Source organism: Uranotaenia lowii, chromosome 3 (genome assembly GCF_029784155.1).
Source record: "Uranotaenia lowii strain MFRU-FL chromosome 3, ASM2978415v1, whole genome shotgun sequence".
Classification (NCBI taxonomy): Eukaryota; Metazoa; Arthropoda; class Insecta; order Diptera; family Culicidae; genus Uranotaenia; species Uranotaenia lowii.
Window position 1 is genome coordinate 139,915,036 of NC_073693.1, and position 10,170 is coordinate 139,925,205.

The 10,170-nt window shown below is 33.8% G+C and overlaps 1 protein-coding gene across 1 annotated transcript in view; it reads right to left on the reverse strand.

Moving 5' to 3' along the window:
- LOC129758686 (uncharacterized) overlaps positions 1-3,042 on the reverse strand; it is a 30,142-nt gene extending 27,100 nt beyond the window's left edge. The window contains exons 1-2 of the mRNA XM_055756262.1: positions 2,656-3,042; positions 2,443-2,575 (exon numbers count right to left, since the gene is read on the reverse strand). Of these exons, the coding sequence (XP_055612237.1) occupies positions 2,443-2,575; positions 2,656-2,718 (196 nt within the window). The 5' untranslated portion in view covers positions 2,719-3,042. The remainder of the gene's footprint in view (positions 1-2,442; positions 2,576-2,655) is intronic.
- Between the last annotated feature and the right edge of the window lie 7,128 nt (positions 3,043-10,170).

Sequence of the window (10,170 nt, forward strand, 5' to 3'; positions counted from 1 at the left end):
GGGCTCGTCACATTGCTCCTTGAGATCAATTTTTTTAACAAGCACATCTATCAGTTTTTAATGTAAAATTGATCGCTGAATCCGAGAATGAAATTAATAAAATAATCTTAGTAGAACAGTTTTTGAGTTATGTTCAAATTTCTGAAATTTTGCCAAGATAGAAAAATGCTTGTCTTAAAAATCCAAGTACTCGGACCACACACCATCAATTTGAAAGTTATTTTTTTGGGTATTGAAGTTTTATAAATTTTCTAGCTATCTTTAGAAAAAGGCTTTTTTTCAAGTATATATTTTAGTTTATCGATGGTCAATACAAAGATAGAATACGACGATTGTTTGATATCAGTAATTCAAACTTTATTGGAGGAATGTGTCCCGATACACCAAAAACCATTGTAAATAAACTTATAACATTTCGTTCCGTATTTGGTTCCATTTGCTTGATTAGTTTTCGAGTCAGGTCAAACAACTTGTACACAGCAAAAATTATTTCCTGTAAAATTACGAAAATGTCCTGTAACAAAAAGGAGCAGGACATTCACCGTAATTTTAGGTCGAAAACATGATTACGTGACATTTAATTTCTAGTGTACAACTTTTTTACATGACATTTGCTGTAATAATAAATGCATCTTCGTTAACTTTTAAGAAAAACAATTTAAAATTACAGGTTTTGTTAAGTACAGGTTAATTTATTTTAAAGGTTGCAGTTTTCAGTGACACGTAATAGTCAAAAAAAAAAATTCTGTGTATAGGATCTTCTTTATTCTTTCCATTTCCTCACCAGAAGAAGAGCCCCGCTTGAACACTGAACATAAAATGTCTGGAAACCCCCCGCCTGCTTCCTATCTTCCTACTGGAAGAAAAAAAGGAATAAAATTATCATTTTTTGCACCTAAATATCCTACCATGCCAAATTTGTTTCCATTTGGTTGCTTAATTCTCATGTTTTGAAAAAATTAATTGTAAATGTATGATACTTTGTTATTTGAAAATAGATTGTACTAAGGGGTGCAACCCCGATGATTGATAATTTGTTATGCTTATAAGTTCTGACACGATGAGATGATTCATATAATAACGTCTAGGTGTTCAAGTGGTTAGCGTGGTAAAGCGGTAATTGCTGCTCCAATGATGGCGTGGACTCGATTCCCATCTCGGTGCTGGGTGTTTAATATTAATCTTAAGTTGTCCACGTTTATTCAGACTGTAAAGCCTTAATCGGCTTAAACCGTATATGTCTTTGAATTTGCCAGACCTTCCCTGAATGAATGCTTTGAAAAATTTGAAGGTTTATCAAATTTAAATAATAACCCATTAAATCCAAGCACGTATGCAATACTATGATTATAGGTAACCGACATTTATATGTACAATGAACATGAGACTGCCCCAAATTTGCAGGCTTAAATTGATCCTTGGCCTAGTACAAGGTCTCATGTCAAATTTGGGCCAGATGGGATCACGAGAAGGGGTCGCTCAACGAGCCCAAAGTTTGTATGGGATTTTGAGACATTTTGTTCTGGAGGAACATGAAAATCCAGTTTTTTCATGAATAACTTCGGTCCCCTTCTGCCGATTTCTTTTGAAAACGGGTTTTCTGAAAGCCTAAACTTTGATAAATATTTCATCCGAAAAATACATTTCAATTCGACTTATGATAAAAAAGTTATTAGACTTCTAAAATGGGTAAACTTTTTTCAGGGTGATATTCATCACTGTTAATGCTGCGTCAAAATGTTCGAAGCAGTGCCTCTCATTAATAGTGATGAATATCATTCTTAAAAAAGATAACTATTTTTCGAAGCTTATTAACTCTTTTATCTTAACTCGGATAGAAATGCAGTCTTCGGATGAAATATTTTCTATAATTTAGGCTTTGAGAAAAATTCGTTTTTAAAATAAATCACCCGAAGAGGACCAAAGTTTTTCTTGAAAAACTGGATTTTCATGTTCCTTCCGAACCAAATGTCTTAAAATTCCATACAAACTTTAGGCTCGTTGGGCGACTCCTTGCCGTGATCCAATCAGGCCCAAATTTTTCATGAGTCCTTTTACTAGGCCTAGGATCAATTTAAACCTGCAGCGCATAACTTTTTCAAATGTCGGGTCATTTGAGGCATTCTAATGAACATACATATATGAAAAATTCAATTTATTTTTACCATTACTGCTTCGTGTGTCCAAAGTTGAGAAATTTGACCATGATCTAGATTATGATGATAAAATGTTCCCACTAGTTTCGATGACTCGAGGCCTATAAAAAAGTCCCGAAAGCGTTAGCTTCCGTTATCAATTCCAAAGGGATTAGTGAAATTCTTCAGTCTGTGTTTGCGCTATCACACACTTTCGTCATGTTGCTTCCATGTTTCAAATGCATTCATTCTTTGATGTATCATCCACTGTGATTTTGTTAGACAAATGACTTATCGATGAACTCACCCTCAAAATATTGTTTGAAAAACGTCAGCGTCAGCAGGGATCCCATCGTTTCCGTTTGGGCGGTTAAATCCATGTCGCAGTAGAATGCAACGATTCCTGTTATGGCAAATCCAATCCATATCAGCGATTGAAACTGACAACACAAAAAAAATAATTCAAAAAAGATAGTTGCAACTATTCTTTGTTTTGAACTTATAAAAAAACATCACTCACGATTCCAAACACTCCAGCCACAATAGCAAAAGCTCGAAACACGTTATAGTTTTCGAATGCCATTTTTACAGTTGTGTCTGATTTCGTTTAAATATCACTCCTAATAAATGATGCACAGTAAAAATAACGTCTTGTCCCGAATTAAAAACATATCACAGTAAGTTTTACATTTTTTCATAAAATGCAGTAATCGGATTTCAAAATCTTCGGAAATCGAAAGGATCAACTAGTGTCGCGTAGTTCCACGGTCTGTTCCGCACTGACGATAAAATTGGTTCCGAAAAGTAATGCTCCATCGATATCAAATTCCACCCAAACGCGGACCGGACCGATTTCTGATAGGTTTTGCGTCTTCGGACAATAAAAAATCTTATCTGCTCCACCTGATAACGACTACATCAAATGGTTAATTGATATCAACCAAGCGACCAGCCACACGATATATGGGAAGATATCAATATAGACAAAAAAAAGTTTTATCGGCTCAGTAGCGATTCTAAGCCTTTCCGAGTAAGCCCCTACGGGAAGGCCACACACTACTGTGCGATTACTCATGGAGGAATGCCTCTGAACACATTAACAGTATTTGACGGATAAATAGAAACATTCCGGTTGAATGTTTTCAGTTTGATAATTTCACTTTGTCAAAAAGGTGATGGTACGAAAAGTGCAACATTTTGGAAAAATATGTTTTTTTCCTTCCATGGCGACCGTCAAAAAATTCGTAGAAGATTTTGGTTGCGGCTCAGGTATTCATGAGTTTTGTCTGAGTGTCCTGAGGGAGTTTGTATAATATGGAAAAATCCAACTTTGCGTATGCTCATTCCAAATAACCTCACCTATTATTCTTTTCTGAAATGTAGTTGCCAACATCTTCTCATACACACATTATCCATAGATCTATTTTCAATAATATTCATCAATTTGACAAATAACCCATTATGGCAGCCTTGAGTTTTTTTCATTTAAAAAAAAAATTTATTTGAATTAAAAATGATAAAACAAAAATTCAGTCCATTATTTGGATTTGGCGTTCATGACAAAAATAAGTTTAGAGTAGGTATTCTAAAGATAACACGATGCCTCACACGAGTTTTTATGAAGTGCTGCAATAGGATAAATATAATATCTCCATTACTACTAAAACAACAGCCAATGATAAGTGGTTGCGTCAACACCAACTGAAACTTGATTGAAGAATACCGAACCTATTGCAATCGAAAGCAACTATAATTAGTTCTAGTGCACACTTTTTCGTTTGCTTTTTCGATTTTTTCAAACGATAATAGCTAGAGAGCTACTGATGATTAAAAAAACATTTCTCATCCCATTCAGGAATTATGAAGTCAGAAATATTGTTGAAGTTTAAGGTACCTTTTTTGGTTCATGGATTTTAAAACTCAAGGAATTATTTAACTTTAATTAATAAAAAAAAAGGTTGTTAACCATAATCCGCTTTTGAGTGTCAATATGACACTATTGGAAGTTTGACGGCTTGTAGCTTTATTCGAGTGCATCCAAGTAAAAAATCCTCTGGGACCCTCAGTGAATTCTTAAAATCTTTAATTTTCCAACATTACTTTTTTATAGACGCACTCGGAAAGCCCAGGAAAAAAACTTCCTGATCAGACCTTGAGTGTCTATATGACACTCCTCGCTTGAAACCGTTATATCTCAACCGATTTCTACAAAATTTATAGCTTTGGAAACCTCGTAATGAATCTCAAATATATTATTCAGACAATATTTAGCTACAAAACTTCAGTTTTCCGTTATCCAAAGTCTAAAATTGCAAATTGATAAAAAGTTTGAAAACAGCTACTTTTGGAAATTCGTCAAAAATTCTGTGTCTCGTATTTTGAAAATCTAAAAATGCAAAAATGTGCAGAATTACGTCAACTTTTCAATACTCTTTTAAAAATTTATCTGATATTACTTAAAAAAATTTTAAGGGTTCATTGATTGAAAAGTACGATTTTTACATAACTTTTTTAGATTTCTTGTCTTGAAAAAATAAAAGAAAATCCCTTATGTGCAACGTATAGCTTCTAGATTCAGCGTTCTTGGAAACTAAGTAACTTTTTTTTTGAGCTGATCTACGGTCTTTTTTCCGAAGCATGCTTTTCGGATTTTGTTTTCTTAGACATTGGATAACGGAAAACTGTAGCTGTTGTAGCTGGATATTGTCTGAAAAACATATTTGAGTTACATTACGAGGTTTCCAAAACTATAAGCTTTGTAAAAATCGGTTGGGAAACAAGAAAGATATATTGGTTTTAGTCAGGGTGTCAAATTGGCACTCCAGGGGCAGTAAGGAGTAAAAATTTCAGGGACGGATGAGGGTTAAGCTGAACCCTGAACCTTGAAATGACATCAAAATTCATTAAGGTAGCATTCAATAAATCCATTTCGGGTTGAATAATTCAAGGGGGATGTAAGTAGTCAATCAAGCTAAGCCAAGCTAAGTTTAGCTTAATTCTTTTGCTTTCGAAAAAGTTATAAGTTTAGGGTGAGGTTGCCAGATTGCTCGGTTTTATCCGGGTTTGCCAGGATATTTAATACAAAATTTATGAACAGTCCGGCCCGGCCCGGTTGTCCGGATTTCCTTAAAAAATTCCAGGATTTTGCCCGGATTATTGGCAAATCAAACAACAACAAAAAACAAATTGTACTATAAATTTTTTACATTAATGCCTCCAAAACGAAATTTTTTGAACAAGTTTTTAAAAACAACCATAAAATGTTTTTTGAAAGCCTAAAATACGATATAAAATATTTCTTAAAAGTTTAAATGAAAAAAAAAATATTTTTCATATTTCTTTCTGGATTTTTGTTCATTATTTTATGGGTAAAATTTGCATGGATATTGCCCGGATTTTTGGTCATAAATTTTGAAATCAAATGCCAGGTTTTTAAATAAAATTGCTCGGATACGTGCTGAAAAAAATCTGGTAACCTTAGTTAAGGGTGCTTTATCATAAAATAGTATACATTTCAACAAATTTACATATTCAATTCTAATTTTAATTTAAAAATCGAGTAAAACAGCTGAGTCACGAACCTTTAAGCGCTAGACTCAGTCGAGCTACTCGACTGAAATTCGACTCGACTCGACTACTGTAATACCAAAATGGCTCACTCGAGTAAAATAACTCGTGACTCGCCTTATATAATAAGGCCCATAATCTGAACGAGGTCTTTTTTTCTATCTTTTTTGCAATATTAGTTCGAGATTTCCAATTAAGGTTAAAATGATGGAATCCAATGTACTAGGGGAAGAACACTATATATTGAACACCGTCGTTGGGATTCAACGCATTTGTGGCCAGTAAATAATAACGAAAGGTTTTTCGGATGAAATTTTTAAAGTGTAGCTTAAGCATGATTCTCAGCTTCGAATTGATATATTTTTTTTTCGCGGAAATATGTTTTGGAATAATCATTAAAGTCGTTTAATTCAAAATTACTTTTGTCCCAATGATTGAACACAATGATTCAAATATTGAACAGGCAATGCTCATTGAACACGTAAACATTGAATATCAGAATATCATTGTATATATTTAGGGGTATTTCGCTTGATAGTATGCCTTGCAGGAGCGATTTTGGTTGTGCTAACAACCAAGAAACGGTTTGTTTATATTTCCAAAAACCAACCGATGCATGTTCAATAAATGGTCCATGCGAAACGAGTAGGTACTGAGATTGAACGTTCAATTCTTGCAACATTGGCGTTTTCTGTGATCTAATGATTGAAGACTTTAATTAGTTAAATTTTAAGAAAATAGGAATAATAAAGACTGCCACTCTTTGGGAAATCATTCAAAAAGACTTAGTTGAAAACACTCATATTATTATCTTAGACGTTTATTTGTCTATAACCCAATTTTCCTCCCAATCAAAAAAAAAGTTTCATCCACTCAAAAAAAAGGCTTCATCCAGTCGAAAAACCAAGCCAAAATTTGGTAACATATTTTAGTTTCAGGGATCGTGGCTTAAGGAGTCCGAAATTCTTGATAAAACTTGAACAGAGGCAGAAAATGCTTCAACAGTGGCACAACAATTTTTCAATAATTTTTCTACTGTATATTATTGTTTTTATTGGTTAGTGTTTTACTAGTGTTCAATATCTGGTACCAGTTCAATAACTAGTGCTTCTACTCTATTTGATTTCCAAGAATGTGTTCCTGAGTTTTTTTTTTGATTCACACAAAAATTTTTTGGCTTTTAACACTCTTCACGTCATTATGATCCCTGGGTTTTGGATAGAGTTTTTCTTGATTATCATCGAAATCAGTATTCATGAGTGAAATCAGTGGGTATTTTGCCGAAATCATTTATTTTAGTTATTCACGTTTTCTTTAAATGGGTACTTTTACTAAGCGCAGACTACAGACATTCAATTATTTTTTTCATCAGATTTTGATCGAATATAACTTAAACTATTGTTAGAAACTTTGATGCGTGTTTATTCAAGTTACATGTCAATCTGAATTCAGAATGACAAATTGTAATATGCTTCCATTATTCTAAGTTCTTATCAGTATTTCAATTTTTAAATTTTGAAGTCTGTGGTCGAAGTTTAAAATTTCAGTTATCTATCTATATATATGTATATAAAAAGCAATTTCTGTATGTTTGTTTGTTTGTTTTTTTGTTTGTTTGTTTGTTTGTTTGTTTGTTTGTCCTCTATAGACTCAGCCGTCTTAAGCTGGAGAGCTGAAATTTGGCATGTGTGTTCATTAGGACCAGGAATGATGAAAAATGTTTTCAGATTTTCGGATGACCCCTTCTGAAGAGGGTCGTCCATACAAGACAAATATTGTTTTCGCGATATTGTCGTTACTTTTCGTCGGATTGTGTTGAAAAATTGCAAATGAGTGTTTTGGAAAACGAGCAATCGATTTCAGGTGACAAATTTTGTGTAAGTGGTCAGCCAAAGGGGTCGTCCATATAAACTGTTCGCTGTTTTTGCGATATTGACGTTATTACACATCGTATTCAGATGAAAATTGTTACACGATAGTTTTGAGTGACGTGCAATCGATTTGAGGTATGAAATTTAGTGTAAGAGGCCGGCAAAAGGGGTCGTCCATATTAATTTTTCAATATCTTCGTGATTTTGACATTTTCATACATCGAATGGGGATGAAAATTTGCACATAGGAGTTATTGGGGACAAACAATGGATTTAACTTATCCAAATTAAAGTCAGGGTCGGCCACAGGGGTCGTCCATATTAACTATTCACTGATAATGCGATATTGTCGTTATTATACGTTGGACTCAGATGAAAATAGGTTCACGAGAGTTTTGAGGGAAGAGCAATCGATTTCAGATATTAAATTCAGTGCAAAGGGCCAGCCAAGGGGGTCGTCCATATTAACCTTTCAGTGTTTTTGCAATATCGTCGTTATCATACATCGGATTGGGATGAAAATTTGCACACGATAGTTTTCAGGGACGAACAATTGATTTCAGATGTCAAATGTTCTGCGGGGGTCGGCGAAAGGGGTTGTCCATATTAACTAATTTTCCACTTTTTTTAGAAAAATTAACGTGATTATGCAATGAATAGCTTTGCAAATTAGCACACGGGAGTTTGAGGGAAGGGCAATCAATTTCAGGTATCAAAGATTGTATAAGAGGCCATCGAAAGCGGTTCAACTTTTTGGCAATAATTACGTTTTTATGCAACGATCGAGTCGAAATTGACATACGAGGTTTTTTGGCACAGTCAATTGATTCCTGATTTCAAATTTTGTAGCAGACGACCAAAAAGTGAATGTCCAATATTTTTGCAATTATTACTTAACAATGAATTCTTAAGTGCATCTGGAAAATGGTTGTCAATTGACTTTAGTACAAACTGTTCATGACATATTCCAAGTTGAGAGCGAAACGGAGTTCGTATGGGATCAGCTAGTAATTTCCATAAAATAATCATTATTATCATTATCACTATTTCTTCTCTCGGCTTGGCTCTCTGACCAAATCATCACCCACCGTACCTACTCGGAGAGCAAACAAACACGTTCTGCTGGACGTGCTGCTTGTGGTTTATAATTTTCATATTTTTCTGAAAGCTCACAGCGTAAATTGTTGCACCTCACTAGAATGTAGATTAAATTTTCTTTCCAATGAATATACTTTTGATTGGTCCAAACAAAGTAAAAGCACTGAAAATCCGGTTACAACCTCACGGTGAACCACAAAAACAAATGAAATTTCAATTTGTAAAAAAATCGCGCAAAGTAGTGAAATTTGAAAAATTCCATACAATTCAATTGTTGTTGTATCGAAAATCTAAAGACAGCAAAATGTTAGAATTTTAATAAATTTTGTAGTCATATTTTTTAAAATACTCTACCATCGCTAAAACAGTATTTACTAGCAATCGAATGAAAAGAAGGTTTTTTAGACTACTTTTTTGAACTTTTTGTGACCTTTTCGTTAAAAAAAAAAATATTTCTTGGCTTCATGATGTAGACAATAACTTCAGCTTTCATATGCATAGTGCAAATATTTTTTTGGACGTGTGATATATGAACCACAGCAGTTTTCCTAAGGCATGTTTATTCGGATTTTTTTTTCTTTCATGCTGGATAACGAGAAAACTAGAAACATTAGCTATATATAATGTTCTAAACATACATTACTGACATTACAAGGGTTTTAGTGATATAAGTTTTATATGAAACTAGCTGACCCGGTGTGCTTTGCTACACCTTTCAAAATCAAATGATATTCTCAGAAATTATTCAAATTTCAATTGTTTTGTTGGCATTATTTTAAATCAAAATATATCATTATTCATAAGCAACCGCTATAAAATGAGAGCTACAGCTGGAGTTTCGAATTGCAACATAAAGTTAACTTAAACTAATATTCTGAATCTTGTTCTATAAAATTGTGTTTAAGATCTGATAATTTTAATCTGTTTCTTTAAGCTTCGCCCTAAAAAGGAGGGTCTCAAATTTATCGTACGCAAACCATCTAACTTATACAATATGATTGTTTTTGCTTGATATGTTCTGGATTTATGCTAAAAACTGATAAGAGAGCCCCCCCCACCCCCCCCCCAGTTTTTCCCTTCACTCCCTGCTGAATGGAGGTCGTGATTTTTAATAATCATACCTATTTTTTTTCGTTCCCAAAAATCCATGATTGATAAGTTTTTAAGCTTTACAACAAAATTTATATGGAGCCCCCTCCTTTCCTCCCTTCTCTACACTGTAAAGCGTACGGGTCTATAACAATCGTAGAAACACATCTCGTAACCGAGTACCTATCCATGCCATATTTGTTTCCATCTGTTGGCTTCGTTAGCATAAATTGAGAACTTATGCTAACAAAATTGTATTGGGCCCACCTCCCTCCTCCTATGTACCGAATCACTGGAAGGAGGAGGGTGTGTCAAATAATCAAAGAACCGTACCAAAATGATTTTCCATGTTAAGTTTTGTCCATTTCTCAGATTTTGTTAAAAAAAAAAAAGTTTAATGGAAGCTTCCT